This window comes from Orcinus orca, chromosome 4, assembly GCF_937001465.1.
Source record: "Orcinus orca chromosome 4, mOrcOrc1.1, whole genome shotgun sequence".
Classification (NCBI taxonomy): domain Eukaryota; kingdom Metazoa; phylum Chordata; class Mammalia; order Artiodactyla; family Delphinidae; genus Orcinus; species Orcinus orca.
The window spans coordinates 151186780-151202181 of record NC_064562.1 but is presented as its reverse complement, the minus strand read 5'-3'; the positions used below and the strand labels follow the sequence as shown (position 1 = coordinate 151202181).

Here is a 15402-nt window from a genome sequence, read left to right as displayed (position 1 = left end):
CACCCTCCCCAGCTCCGCAGGGACAGCAGAGCCTGGCAGGACCGCCACCGGCGTTTACTACGAGAACGCACGGCCCCTGCAGGTGAGCCCACTGGCTGGGGGCTCCCTGAGGGCAGGGCATGAGGGAGGAATTTAAGGGTGAATGACCTACCGAGGGAGTGCTGGCCAGGAGGATGGATGGAGCTTGGACCGACAGACCTGGGCCACTTCTGGTTTTTCGCTGACTTCTGGTCTACCTGGGCAGGTGGCTTGCCCTGTCTGAGCCTCAGGTTCCTTACCTGTAAAGCGGCTGAGGGACCCCCTCCCCGGCTCTGGTGTGGGCAAGAACAGAGGAGGTGACCGTGAAAGGCCAGGTCCAGGCTGGGCCCACCGTGGGTGAGGGATTGACATTCACGGAATCCAAGTACAGGATGGTGCGTGGGTGTTTTCTCGGGGGAGGGAGCCCGGCGTGGGAGCTGGAAGCCCCAGTTCAGAGCCTCTGATCCGCCCCTCGGTGTCACGTGACAAGAGCAAGTGGCTTAAATGGGACACAGATGGGGGTGGGACCCCAGGGAGGGCACAGGGAGGTCTGAGGACTGCAGGCGGGGAGGCCTCAACCCCCAGCCTCAGAGACAGGAGCTGCAGGGCCAAGGGAGAGACAGAGGGAGCAAGAGACAGCCAGACGGACATGGGATACACAGAAGGGAGCGACAAGGAGACCAGGGCTGGGGCCGGGGAGGCCGCGAGGCCGGAGATGGACAGGGGAGGGTCCCAGCTTCTGTCACCTGCCTGTTTCATGCAGTGGCGTTCGGGGCAGGAATGGCTTTACAGATATAACAGATGGTGATCGAGTCGATGATGGGGACCACTAACCTGAACCCGAACTCAGCAGAATGTTATCCCCCCCAAATTCCATTCTTCTCATTAGCAGACCTGTATCACACGGTACTCCATTACTGTTACTTGAATTTCATCAGAAAGAGCAAGTTTTCTCTCCTGTTCTAAAAGTACCTGCGTAGTACCCTTTTGACCGGCAAAGCCTAAAATATTTGCCCCTTGACAGAATTTTGGCAGGTCCCCGGGTTGGAGCAGTGGAGGTGAGGGGGGGGGGGAAGCCGGGACAGGGGTGCCACCTGGCCCACCACAGCCCGCACTGAGGGTCCCACCTCGAGGATGTCGATGACCACGCTCTCCTCCGCCTGCCGCGAGCTGCGCACGTCCCCCAGCACCAGCGAGTAGCGTACGCCGCGCGGGTCCGACTGGTAGAGGTTGTAGGTGTCGGTCTGGTACCACTCCTGCACGGCCACGAACACCTGGCTCTCGTCTGTGCTGATGACCTGCAGATCCTGGGGACGGCGGGGGAGCCGGGGTCAGAGGCGGGCTGGGGGCCCACGCGGGAGAGGGAAGCTGGCCTGGGGGGGAGGGGGAATGGGGGGAGGGGTGAGCAGGCCTGGGGGGCGGGGCAGGCCTCAGGCCTGGCGGGGGTGAGGGGCTTGGCCACACCCCTCTTGGAGTCAGGCTGACCTAGATTCTCATCCTGGCTCTGCCCTCTCAGCTCTATGACCTTGGCCAAGTCCCTTTACCTCCCTGGGCCTCCGTTTTCTCACCTCCGAAATGGGGATGACGTTCCCACCCTCTATACTGGGCGGGGCGCAGTGACACCTCCTCCCATCTGCCCCTGCAGCGAGGAGGGGGAGCTTTCCTCCACGCACCCCCAGACCGTCAGAACGCAGCCCAGACCATCACCTCTGGGAGGCGCGGAGGCGTCTCCTCCCGGGCCCCTCCCCCTCCCATCCCGAGGATCAAGCCCATCATCTGTCCGTTCATTCATTCAACACATATTCATTAAGAGCCTACTGTGTGCCAGGCACTGTTCTAGGCCCAGGGCTACACCAGGGAGCCCCACTGGCCTCTGCCCTCTGGGAACGTACACTGGTGGGAAGGATGGATTAATTCACTCCAGACTCACGCCAAGGACCGCATCACCGGCCTGCTACGGGAGCTGCCCTTTGCCCACAGCTCCCCCTGGCCAGGCCACCGTCACCCCTGGCCCCCGCCAGGCACACAGCCAACAAGGCCCCCTCCCGCAGGGCACTGGGCTGCCCAGGGCCCTATGGGAGCCGAGGGCGGGCGCCTGGCCAGTAGGCAGGAAGGGGGCTGGCCTGAGCAGCTGAGGCCAAGGTCCAGAGCCTGGGGTCCACCTGGACCAGAAGGTCGGGCAGCTCCTGAGTGGGCCGGGCAGCCGTCCGGGGTGTCAGCGCCAGATTTTACAATTCAGAATTAAAAAAAAAAAAAAAATGAATAAAAAGGAAGAAGAAACCCAGGGCTAACCCTAGTTTCTCGTTTTCCTTTTCATTCCCAGCCGGCACCAACTACTGCACGGGAGGCGCATGAAAAGGCATCCGAACAGGCCCATTTCAAAGCCATAAGGAGCTCTCCTGCAGCCTCTACTGTTTGCCTTCTGTCACTCCGAGACTTTTATTGCCCCTCTGGCAGTAGAGCTGCCAAGATCCAGGAGCTGAAGATGGATGGCGGAGGGAGGGGGCTGGCTACCACCCTCCGTCCCGCCCACTGCAGGTGGCGCAGTTTGGGGGTACACTTCCTTTTGCATTTCTCACCTGATGTTAGGGCACAGAGACAGGAAATGTTTCTCTTTCTCTAATAGCAGATGGGGTCCCTATTCTATCCAGCCAAGCAAGACCTTCGATTGTGAGAAGAAGAGGCCGTCTGGGCAGGGCACAGGCTGGTGAAGGCCCCTTCCCCTCCTGCCTGCGCCCACCCCCCCCCCCCCCCCACCGAGCCGTGCAGCCAAAAGAAGGGGCTTTGCAGAAAAGGGATGAAGTGCCGTGAAACACCTGCAATGCACCTCCCAACCAGGGAGAACCCTGCGGCACGAGCGGGGCGTTGGTCCGTGGCTGTAAATCTAACACACGGACATGGGTGGACCAAGCAGCTCACAGCCAGGGAGGGGTTACAGAGTCAGGGGTCACAGGCCTGGCGGTCCCAATCTGTGAAATGGGACAGTAGGGTGGTAGGGCGTCTGAGGGATGCCTGTGAAACCTGGGAAGTGAGGTCATCTCTGCTTCTCTCGCCCACCTCCCCTCCTACTTCTCCATGCTCGGCCCCAGGCCAGGCTGCACTGTGTCCACTGGGATACTGGTCATTCTGCGGCCTCAGCAGGAAAAAGCCTTCCATCGGCCCGAGTTTCTGAGCTCATGCAGTGCCCGGCATTAATCACACGAGAAGCAATCAGTATTTACTGTTATTGTATTAATTCCGACTTTGCCGCCCCCGCACCTGGGTAAATGTTTACTATAATCCGGGAAACAAAGAAAAATGTGTAAAAGGAGCAAAAGCTTCCTGTAGTGCTACCCCTAGAGAGACCTGACATTAACATTTAAAAATGTTTACTTCTGGGCTTTTTCCCAAGTGGGATTCATATAGTTTTTCACGTATGGTTTGCAGCTTTGCTCTTTCCCATTATATGGGGAGCATTTTCCTCTGTCGTTAGCATTATTTATAAACAGCACTTTTATGACTGCATGGTATTCCCTTTTGTGGATGTACCGTATTTCATTGAATATTTCCCCACTGGTGAGCTTTTAGCATCTCCAGCATTATGTGCAAGACAGTCATAAACATTCCCAGACATAGATCTCTGCATCTCTGTATTTCCTCACCATAAATCTAAGAAGGGAAATTGCTGCATCGGAGAGTAGGAACATTTTTAAAGCTCTTGTTACGTGTTGTTCAATCATCGTCCTGAGCGTATACGTTCCTTCCCCACCAGCAGGGCTAGAGGGCGCTCATTTAACTTCATGCATTGAAACAGGCTTTTGAAAATCTTTGCTGATTAGAGAGTGATAAATAATATGCAATTTTTTTCTTAAATTTGCCTTTACATTATTCTTTTTGTAAAAAGTTAGAAGCAGAGACGTTTGTTGACTCCATTTTTAAACAAAAGACATTAAAAGAATTACACATATGTATATGTGTTTGCATGTATGTATAGCTATATGGCCTAGAGAAATATGTGGAAAGAAACACCAGAGTTGCCAATGTTTGTAGAAGTAGGTTTGATTGTAAGTAATAGAAACTGGGGAAAAAAGTGACTCAGATGAGATAGAAACTCATTTCTCACGAATGTAAAAGAGGTCCAGAGATAGACATTCCAGGATGGAAGCTGGAATCACCAGGGACAGAAGCTCCTTCTGGGTCACCATTCTACTGTCCCATGATATGGCCCTTGTCCTCATGGTTCAAGATGATTGCTAGAGCTCCAGCCATCTTGTCAACATGCAAGGCAACAGGAAGGAGGCAGGAAAGAGGGAGAGAAAGGCTTGCCTTTAAAGGAGAACTCTGAGAAGTCTCCCAGATGTGACAATTCCACTTAATCTCACTGACCAGATTCTAGAAACAACCACATGTAGCTGCAAGGGAAGCTGGGAGATATAGTCCTAGCTGGGAAGCAATACACCAGCTAAAATTTGGGGTTTGTTAAACTAAGATGAAGAAGAAAAACGAATATTGAGATGTCTCTAAGAGTTCCTACAACAGTTACACTGAGGAATGAAGATGTGAGATTGGAAAGGAGGAACGGAGAGGTAAGCGGGTAGAAATGGTATATATTTGCATTATGCCATTAGTTGTAGTGAAAACATTTTAAAGAAGTAACTTTGGAAAGTTTAAAAACATTTTTAGCAAGCATGATAGGGGAAATTTCCCCATAGATTTTTACATAAAATCCAGGGAACGGCCGAATGAACAAACACCTTCACCAAATTCTTTCTTTGTCTTTCTACAGTTTGATTATGATGTGTCTTGGTGTGGAACTCTTAGTGTTTATACTACTTGGAGCTCACCAAGCTTTTAAAGATATCTGCAGTCATGTCTTTCATCAATTTCAAGGAAGTGTTGGGCCACTATTTTTTCAAATAGTTTTTCTGCCCCTTTCTCTCTCTCCTCTCCTTCTGGGACACGCGTTATGGAATGTGTGTATTGGTCCACTTGATGGTGTCCCACAGGTCTCTTAGATGGTGTTCACTTTTCTTCAATCTTTTTTCTTTCTGTTCCTCAGATTTCGTAATTTCAGTCATCTTATCTTCAGGTTCTCTGACTCTTTCTTCTGTCTGCTCACATCTGTTTTGGGATCTCTCTAGTGGAGTTTCCATTTCAATTATTGTTCCTTTTAGCTCCAGAATTTCTCTTTGGCTCCATTTATGTGTTCTATCTATTTTTTTGGTACAGGCATACCTTGGCGATACTGTGGTTTCAGTTCCAGACCACCACAATAAAGCAACTATCACAATAAAGTGAGTCACACAGATTTTTTGGTTTCTCAGTGTATATCAAAGTGATGTTTACACTATACTGTAGTCGATTAAGTGTACGATGGCATTATATCTCACGAAATGTACACACCTTAGTTAAAAAGTACTTTATTGCTAAAAAACGCTAACCATCACCTGAGCCTTCAGTGAGTCATAATCGTTTTGCTGGTGGGGGGTCTTGCCTCTCAATGTTGCTGGCTGCCCACTGATCAGGGCGGTGGGTGCTGAAGGTTGGGGTGCCTGTGGGAATTTCTTTAAAGAAGACAACAATTAAGTTTGCTGCAACCACTCACCCTTCCTTTTATGAACACTTTCTCTGTGGCAGCAATGCTGTTTGATAGCGTTTTATCCCCAGTAGAACTTCCTTCAAAATTGGAGTCAGTCCTCTCAAACCCAGCCACCGCTTTACCAGCTAAGTTTATGTAATATTCTAAATCCTTCGTTGTCATTTCAGGAATCTTCACAGCATCTAAACCAGGACTAGATTCCATCTCAAGAAATCACTTTCTTTGCTCATCCATAAGTAGCACCTCCTCATTCCTTAAAGTTTTCTCATGAAGCAATTCAGTCCCATCTTTAGGCCCCACTTCCAATTCTAGTTCTCTTGCTCTTTCCACCACACCTGCAGTGACATTCTCCATGAGTCTTGAGCCCCTCAAAGTCATCCATAAGGGTTGGAATCAACTTCTTCCAAACTCCTGTTGATATTGATACTTTGACCTCTTCCCAAGAATCACAAATATTCTTACTGGCATTTAGGATGGTGTGTCCTTTCCAGAAGGTTTTCAATTGACTGCTCAAATCCGTCAGAGGAATCGCTGTCTATAGCAGCTATAGCCTTATGAAATGCATGTATTAAATCAGAAGACTTGAAAGTCAAAATTACCCCTTGATCCATGGGCTGCAGAATGGATATTGTGTTAGCAGACATGAAAACAACATTAATCTCATTGTCTGTCTCCATTAGAGTTCTTGGGTGGACAGGTGCATTGTCAAATGAGCAGTAATATTTTGAAAGGAATCTTTTTCTGAGCAGTAGGTCTCAACAGTGGGCCTAAAATATTCAATAAACCATGTCGTAAACAGATGTGCTGTCATTCAGGCTTTGTTCCATTTACAGAACACAGGCAGCGTAGATTTAGCATAATTCTGAAGAGCTGTAAGATTCTGGGCATGGTAAATGAGTACTGGCTTCAACTTAAAGCCACCAGCTGCATTAGCCCTTAACGAGAGAGTCAGCCTGTCCTTTGAAGCTTTGAAGCCGGGCACTGACTTCTCCTCTCTAGCTATCAAAGTCCTAGATGGTATCTTCTTCCAATAGAGGCTGTTGTCTACACTGAAAATCTGTTGTTTAGTGTAGCCACCTTCATTAATGATCTTAGCTGGAGCTTTTGGATAACCTTCTGCAGCTTCTGCACCAGCACTTGCTGCTTCACCTCGCACTTTGATGTCACGAAGGTCGCTTCTTTCCTTAAACCTCGTGAACCGACCCCTGCTGGCTTCAAACTTTCTTCTGCAGCTTCCTCACCTCTCTCCGCCTTCATAGAATGAAGAGAGTTACAGCCTTGCTCTGATTAGGCTTTGGTTTAAGGGAATGTTGTGGCTGATTTGATCTTCTATCCAGACGACTCAGACTTTCTCCATATAAGCGATAAGGCTTTCTTATCACTTGTGTTTTCATTGGAGTAGCACTTTTAATTTCTTTCAAGAACTTTTCCTTTGCATTCACAACCTGGCTGTTTGGTGCAAGAGGTCTAGCTTTTGGCCTGTCTTGGCTTTCAACAAGCCTTCCTCACTAAGCGTCATCATTTCTAGGTTTTAATACAAAATGAAACAAGTGTGATTTTTCCTTCCACTGGGACACTTAGAGGCCATTGTAAGGGCACTAATTGGCCTAATTTCAATGTTGCTGTATCTCAGGGAATAAGGAGGTCCAAGGAGAGGGAGAGAGATGAGGGAATGGTCGGTTGGAGGAGCAGTCAGAACACACACAACACTTATCAATTAAGTTGGCCCCAAACAATCATAGTAGTAACTTCAAAGATCACTGATCAGAGCTCACCATAACAAATATGGTAATCATGAAAAATTTGAAATATTGTGAGATTTACCAACTGTGACACAAAGACACAAAGTGAGCAAATGCTGTTGGGAAAATGGCACCAATAGACTTGCTCCACGCAGGGCTAGGGTTGTCGTAAACTTATAATTTGTGAAAAAAAAATACAATATCTGCAAGGCACAACAGAGTGAGGTATGCCTATATATCTAATTTGTTTGTACTTTGTTTTCTTGACCTTCTCCACATTTCCTTTAGCTCTCTGAGCATCCTGAAGACAGTTGTATTAAAGTCTTTGTCTAGTAGATCTGCCATCTGGTCTCTCTCAGAGATAACTTCTGTTGGTATTTTCCCCTTTGAATGGATTGTACTTTCTTTCTTTGCCTTGTGGTTTCTTTGTTATTGATAACTGGATGTTGGAATCTAATAATGTGGTAACTCTGGAAATCAGATTCTCTCCCTTCCTCGGGGTTTGCTGTTTTTTTTAGTTTTTTATTTAGATTTTATGGCTGCAGGCTCTCTGCATGCCAGGGACCAGCCTGAGGTGTACACTGGAGTTCTCAGGTCTTTTCTGAGCCTGAGCTCTCTCCTGGGCATGCTTGGCGACTTTCTAAATTCCTCCATATGTGTGGTTGCTTTTGAATGTCCTAGTCCTTAAATGTTGGCTCCCAAAAGGAAAGGAAGGAAAATAAAGGTGGGGTGGCAGTGGAAACAGGTTCTGGCTGTAACTGAGCAGGACCCTGTGGGGACTTCCCGGGACAGACCCCTCCTCCCTCCATATACTCTGCTTTAGCACCTCTCTAAAGGACATAGATAATAGTATCTGATGCACGTTTTCTGAGTTGTTTTGCAGATGCTAATACCACCACCAAATGGGAGGAGTTAACTACTTGATCGTGAGCATGTTGCCCCAGAACTACTGGTGCCCAAGGATGAATAACGTGAATCCCTATGACACCCTGCCCTGTTACCTCACCATCAATCATGAGAATTGCGCACAAGCTGATCACATACCCTGGGATGCCCCTCCCTCACCTTGCCTGAAACCTGTCAGGGAGTTCGGGTATTTTGAGCACTAGCTGCCCGGACTCCTTGCTTGGTGCCCTGCAATAAACACCGCACTTTCCTTCACCACAACCTGGTGTCAGTGGGTTGACTTTGCTGCACCTGGGCGAGCGGACCCAAGTTTGGCTTGGTAACATGGCCCTTTAAATCCCTTAGAAGCTGCTTCAGCTGCTGGTGGCTGCAATAATAGCTGTGTGCCTGGGTGTCTGCATGCATGATCAGAAGCAACAATCAACAATCAGAGCACAGACTCCCAATACTGGGGGGCAAGGTCCAATATTTAAGGACAAGGTCCTATGCCCACCCTGGCTCCGGCAAGCTGTGTGCCTGCTCTAGGAATACGTACACAGCTGCCGGCCACGCGGCGGGGGGGCAGGAGTGGGAGATGGGTAGCTGCTTCCTTGGGAAGAGCTAAAACTGTGGATATTAACCTTGATTTATGGTGCAAGCCTTCCCCTGGAAGCTACAAGCCTTTGAATAGACTCCGGCGTTCCAAAACAATTACATCAGGCAGATTCTGACAGCGGATTGTTGTCTAAGTGAGAAGACAGACTCCTGTGCTTTCCACTCCACCCTCTTCCCTGATGTCACTTCCTCCTTTATTCTTACACTTTATGGGTTTTATTTTATTTTATGTAAACATATTATAGATAAAAGTCTATTTTTTACTTTAAAGTAAATTTGCATTTACTTTATGCTTATGAATATTTTTATATAATCAATAGTTACTTGGATTTTTCCTCTCTTTTGTCTGTTTATAGCCTTTGCCTATTTTTTTTTTTTCCTGTTAGGGAACATGAGTAAATTTTTTTTTAAATCTCTACAAGTAAACAATTTAAGCAAAGGCTGCTGGCAAATATAATAAAAACTGTTTACCCATTACAGGTTTCAGAGATAGGTGAATTCAAACAGCAGAATGGTACCTTTTATACCTTTTTAAGTACAAGGAAAATAGAATTGATACAACACAAAATTTGGCGAAGCTGTGTTGAAACTGGTCTATTCTAACTTTGCTGGTGGAACCCTTTTAGAAAGCAACTAAGCTCCACAAATATTTATATCCTTTGTCCAGAAGTTTTTCTTAGACTGACTTGAGAAAATAAAAAAAGAAATACCTGTGGGCACAAATAAATTCATGGCAGCACTGTTTATAATTATGAAATATGGAAACAACCCAAATGTCTGAACAACAGGAGTCTGGCTTCGCTGAACAAGGTACGGTCTCCTGAGTTGAAAGTTTTGCAGTCGTTTAAGGTGGGTATCATGTATCATTTGGGAAAAATTCTCCTGAGACATCGTCATGTGAAAGCCAGGCTGTAGACAGAGTGTCTGCAATGATACAGCTACAGCAGTGTCGCCTTGGCTTGGGGCCCAGGATGGAGGGAAACCAAACAGGGCTCGGGAGGGAGGGAGGGAGGGAGGCTGTGGTGAGCTCCCCTCTGCTCTGATTTCTATTGTTTCCATGATGTTACTTGGGCAATTAAAGAAAAAAAAAAAAAAAGATGGGGGTGGTTTGGGGGTAGGAAACAGGCAGGAGTTACAAATTCACCTTATAACAACCAAATCTGATTAGGGAATTCAATTAGCTAGCTCTCCTTGTTGGTGGGGACACTGGCGTCTGGCTGCTCTCCTGAATTTGGTGGAGAGGAAGTAGCCAGCTCCCTGGATGGGCAAGGCTCTCAGCAAAGACCAAATGTGGTCTTGAGGACCCTGCAGGGCTCGGGGTGGGGGTGGGTGATGCCTGAGAGCAGCCTGATTTGTGCATGGTCCTCCACTGCCTGTCACTGGGTCCTGGGCAGGACCCCCGAGCGAGGACACACAGTGTCAATGCAAATGCCACCGACATAAGTGGGTTCCTGGTCATCCCTTGAAACTGGATGGCAGGAGGGGCATGTCTGTTTCTGTCATCACTTATGATGTGGGGCAGTAGTAACATCACAGCCTCACGACTCTTTTCAGTGACCCCTGATTTCTGCAGAAACGGGAAGCTAGCAGGTAGCACGTGCTGTCAAGGGCCTGCAGCGGGACTCACAGTGGTGCTTCCTGCAAACCTCCCCCCAAAGACCAAGAAACACTCACTGCTGTCTCAGCCACGGACCAGGGAGGTGCAGCCAGGGCTCAGGGTCACAGAGGTCATGACTTGTGGCTGCAGTCTCCTCAGAAGACCCTCAGAAATGGCCTGGCCTCTGGTCCAGCCTCCCCCGTCCCAGGAAAGGGGCAGCATCTGCCCAGGCCCCAGTACCAGAAGGGAGCAGGGAGAGACCCAGGGGTCCACTCAACCCACCACCCCCAACACTAGGACAAAGGATGCTGCTGATGCTGCAGCCCCCAGTGTCAGAGGAAGAGCCTCTCAGAAGCTGAAAGGCCCCCACCCTCCAGAGATGCCAAAGGCACTTGCCATAAATGAAACCATTAGCTTTTCATTTATTTACTCGGCCAACACTGGAGGGACTTTATTAAGATTCCTTCTTTTCTTTCTTTCCTTTCCTTTCCATTTTTTCCCCCTCTTCCTTTTCTCTTTCTAAAGAGATGCTTTTAAAAGGTTTTAAAAGTCTCAGGAACTTTTCCCATTTCTGGCTCAGGAGGGGTCTGTGATGTCCTGAGCAGCAGCTCCTGAATCCAAGTCCTTTCCAGCAAGCCACAGCCCCCAGGCCTGCAGGGGCCAGCGCACTCACCTCCTCTCCACCCTCCAGACAGGTCTCTCCTGCCCCAGGGCCTTTGCACCTGCACTGTCCTACACCTGAACAGCTTTCCCCCAACCGCTGGGCTTCAGATGAGACATCCCCTTTAGGGAAGCTTCCCCCACCCTCCATCACTGTCTGCCTCGGCCTCTCATTTCCTTCTCAGTACAAATCACAGCTTGCAATTATTTGACACATTTGTCTGTCTGCTTGACTTTCTGCCTGTTTCCTCCGAAAACCCAGCCAGAGCAGGAAACAGGGGTGTCTGACTCACAGCTGCAGCGTCTGTTCCTAGCTTACATTTCATGCTCGATAAGTATGTGGGGGAGAAGGGCTGCTTCAGTCTGCGCTTCTGAATTATGTACATGGGATGGAGACCGTCCTCTGGAGGGAGATGCGGCAGAAGGCTGGTCTCAGACTCGCCTGGACCTCAGACCTCGGTTTGAAACCTGCTTTGGTTTCTTACAAGCTGTGTGACCTCAGACGGGATATTCAGCCTTTCTGAACATCAACCACCTCCTTTGTAAAGTTGGAATAAAATATCGGTAGGGAGGGGGCTGTGGAGTTCACCCTGAGGCAGGGCAGGGGCAGGGTCTGGACAGCCTCCACATCCCCCTTCTTTGTCGGCCAGGCAAGGGGAAGGAAGTAGCATTAATTGAACACCTACTATCTACCAGGCACAATGCTAGGCAGCTGGAATGCAGAGGTGAATAAAACAGAAACGGCCCCCCAGCCCTGGAAACTCTAGTTGAAAGCAGGACGGAAACAGGGGGTTCCCAGCACCCTGAGTGTCAGGAAGGAGAAGGGTGGAGTGTGAGCAGGAAACCGAGGCCTGGACCAGCCTGGAGGGTCAGTGGGAAGAGACATTTGTCTGAAACATCACATGTTCAGGAGTCCGGGGAAAAGAAAGACCAGGCAGAGGGAAGAACATTGCAGAGGCTCTAAGACAGAATGAAGCTGGGCACGTGTGAGGCTGGAGTGCAGGTGGAGGGGCAGCAGCTGGAGGGGGAGGGGGCAGTAGCTTGCTCTTACCCATCCTGACCTGGCCACCAGCAAGCACAGGTGCAAAAGCCCTGCAGCCCCACGAGTCAGGGCAGGGTCAGCACCCGGCTCAGGGCCTGGCGGAATGGGGAACCCACTCATACCTTGGGCAACGCATACTTCGGCAGCTTCATCGGGACAAATTCATTGCGACGATAAGAGATGTAGTATTTGGTCTGGTTTGTTGAGGTTGCCTAACAGGAAGGGAAAAACAAGTTTTTTAGGGAACAAGTTTTTTGCAGTACACGGGCCTCTCGCTGTGGTGGACTCTCCCGTTGCGGAGCACAGGCTCCGGACGCGCAGGCCCAGCGGCCATGGCTCACGGGCCCAGCTGCTCCGTGGCATGTGGGATCTTCCCGGACCAGGGCACGAACCCGTGTCCCCTGCATCGGCAGGCGGACTCTCAACCACTGCGCCACCAGGGAAGCCCGGGACTAGGTTTCTTGTTGAGCCAAATCCTGGTGAAAATGCCCTTTTACTTTGCTTATACATGCTCTGCCTGAAATGGGCAGACTCCTATTCATCCTTCAGAGCCCCATACCAAATGCCCCACCTCTGGGAAGTCTTCTTCCACCTCCCTCAGTTAGAACTAACCTCCTTCCCTATGCTCTCTCAGCACCTGGCTTCCCTACGTCTGAGTTACAGACAAGGTGAAGAAAATTCTGTTCCCCAGAACTCCTCTTAGGGAGAGTACTTGGTGAGCCACGAGTGGAGGAAGAGACAGGCCAAAGGTAAGCTCAAGCCACAAAAGATGACCACCAGACCACGAGGCAAGAGAAACAAAATGAGAGGCAACACTCCTGAGACAGTCATGTGGCCAGCACTGTCCCAAATAGCTAATCGGTATCAAAACCAACAACTCCACGACCTGTGATCATTTCCATTTTAAAGATGAGAAAAGTGAGGCCCAGAGGTGGAGTAACTTGTCTCTCATGGGATATAATAGAAGACCCAGGAAAACAGCAGCATGTGCTTCTTTGGGGCAGCAGCAAGGAGGAGGGGGTGAGAAGGGAAGACGAGGAACAAGGGGGCAAACGGGTGATGGGAGAGGGAGTGGGCCAGGAGCTGGACAGGGCACAGTGGCCCCTGACCTCTGGCCCCGGCCGGGCATGCACTGCGGGCTGCGCCTTCCCCCGTCGGACACAGACAGTGTCACCAGCGGCAGACCAGGCCTCTGTGACGAAGCTGAGAGCCAGCTGTTATCACATCTGAACACAGACCAGCCAGCGATGACCACACGCCGTCCAGGCTGAGTGCACGGGGGCGGCTCCTGAGCCCCCTCCTTCTAGACCAGGTCACTGAGCAGCCCAGTTACAGCGTGGCCCCGCTTCCTGACAGCACCCGATCCGGCACCTTCCATCCTCCCCGGGCCCCCTCCCATGGCCCACCCTCGGCCAGGCCTTCCCAGCACCTCTAACTGAGCCCCGCGCCCCATCCTGGGGCCCCGTGGTGCATGGTGCCTACTGCTGCACAAGGACCAGCCCAACCTGCCCAGCCACAGCTGTGCCCCGGGGTCTCAGGCTTGGGGCGCTGGCAGACCAGACAATCACAACATTTAGAAAACACTCAACGTGAGATACGGTTGTCAAAGAAGCCAATGCTGTCATTGTTCCAACCCTTGGTAGATATTTGCAGAAACACAATGGGAGGTGCTGGGAAGACAGCGGTGCTGAGGACAGACCCGGAGCCCCCACCCGCACCGGACTACAGGGTCTACAGTAAACAGTAAAAGATGACAGTGTGGCCTGGCTGTGATGGAGGAATGCACAGAGCTGGGGGCGCTCCGAAGAAGCAACCTGTGGGCCTGAAGTAGGGTGGAAGTCAGGGAAGTCTTCCTGGAGGAGGTGGTGCACGACAGTGTTGGAGGAGGAGGTGGAGAAGGGGGCACAAGTGGTCCACGCCCAGGGAACAGTGGGTGCAAACACACAGAAGGGATGGGAAGCCGTGGGGCTGGGCATCAGCAGAGGGTGAAGGAGAATGGGGGCGGGGCTGGGAATCAGGGCCGGTGGTGGCAGAAGCCTCTTGCCTGGCCTGCTCTAATGGGGGCCGTGACACACCCTGCCAGTTCCAGCCCCCAAATCCTCAGGAGGCCCTGGTACACTCTGTGTGTGGAGAAGGGCACCTGGGGTGATGAAATGTCCCTGAGACGGGGGAGCCTTCAGGGGAGAGAACACCAGCGGCTGCCCCTAAGGGGCCATCTTCATAGGAGCCTTTGGATTTGTCTCATGGGGTCCTAGAGGGCAGAGCAGGGGTCACTGGATGAGAGTAGAGGAAACACTTCGTCTCAGTACTGGAATGACATTTCCAAAGATTTGAGCTATCCAGGAGAGGGGTAGGCTGTTTTGGAAGGAGTGAGCTCCTCGTTGGTGGAAGTAATCAAGAAGTGGTATGACCAGCTGCTTCCTGGAGTGTCTGAACCGTCAGACCACGTGGTGGTCCCAACTGTGATCTGAGTGCCTGTGTGTACAGGCAGCAGGGCTTTGTCCCTGGGCTGTGGATAGCTGATGCCTGGTGGCCAAGAGAAATGAGCAGAGACAACACCTTTGAATATCATTTCAAAGTCGCTGGAACCAGATGGAACAAAACGGGTTTGGGCTTGGGGGCCCTGGGCTGTGGGAAGTTCCTGGTGGGCAGAAGGGAGGAGCAGGTGGCATCCCTGTGTTTTGGCCTTATGGGGTTTGGGGGGTGCCTTCCACCACCATCACAGGGGCAGCGGAAACCGAATTAAGTAGCACTTGAAAGTAACATAGCCATTTTTTTTTTTTTTTTTTTTTTTGTGGTACGCGGCCTCTCACTGTTGTGGCCTCTCTCGTTGCGGAGCACAGGCTCCGCGGCCATGGCTCACAGGCCTAGCCGCTCTGCGGCATGTGGGATCTTCCCGGACCGGGGCACGAACCCGTGTCCCCTGCATTGGCAGGCGGACTCTCAACCACTGCACCACCAGGGAAGCCCAACATAGCCATTTTATTGCTTCCTGTTTGAGTGATTCCATTTTCCCCCAAGTGGCTTATACTCCACATCACCTATTGCCGATTTCCAAGAGCCCCAGCAGGAAGCTCACCTTAACGAAGATGTAATTGTCCTGCACGGTCAGAGAACTGTGGTCAATGGGGCCCGCGAACGGCACTGTCAGCGTCTTCTCGGAGCAATTGTGGACCTGGCAGGTGACGTACCGAAAACCTGCAGGAGATAAGAGCCAGCCACGCGCTGCATGAAATCTCAAAAGACTCAGACTCCAGCTGAAGGA

The 15402-nt window shown here is 50.6% G+C and overlaps 1 protein-coding gene across 1 annotated transcript in view; it reads right to left on the bottom strand.

Annotated features, from left to right (window-relative positions):
• The window catches only part of SORCS2 (sortilin related VPS10 domain containing receptor 2), a 468073-nt gene that overhangs the window by 57059 nt on the left and 395612 nt on the right, over nt 1-15402 (bottom strand). The window contains exons 7-9 of the mRNA XM_049709229.1: nt 15217-15335; nt 12260-12349; nt 1146-1325 (exon numbers count right to left, since the gene is read on the bottom strand). Of these exons, the coding sequence (XP_049565186.1) occupies nt 1146-1325; nt 12260-12349; nt 15217-15335 (389 nt within the window). The remainder of the gene's footprint in view (nt 1-1145; nt 1326-12259; nt 12350-15216; nt 15336-15402) is intronic.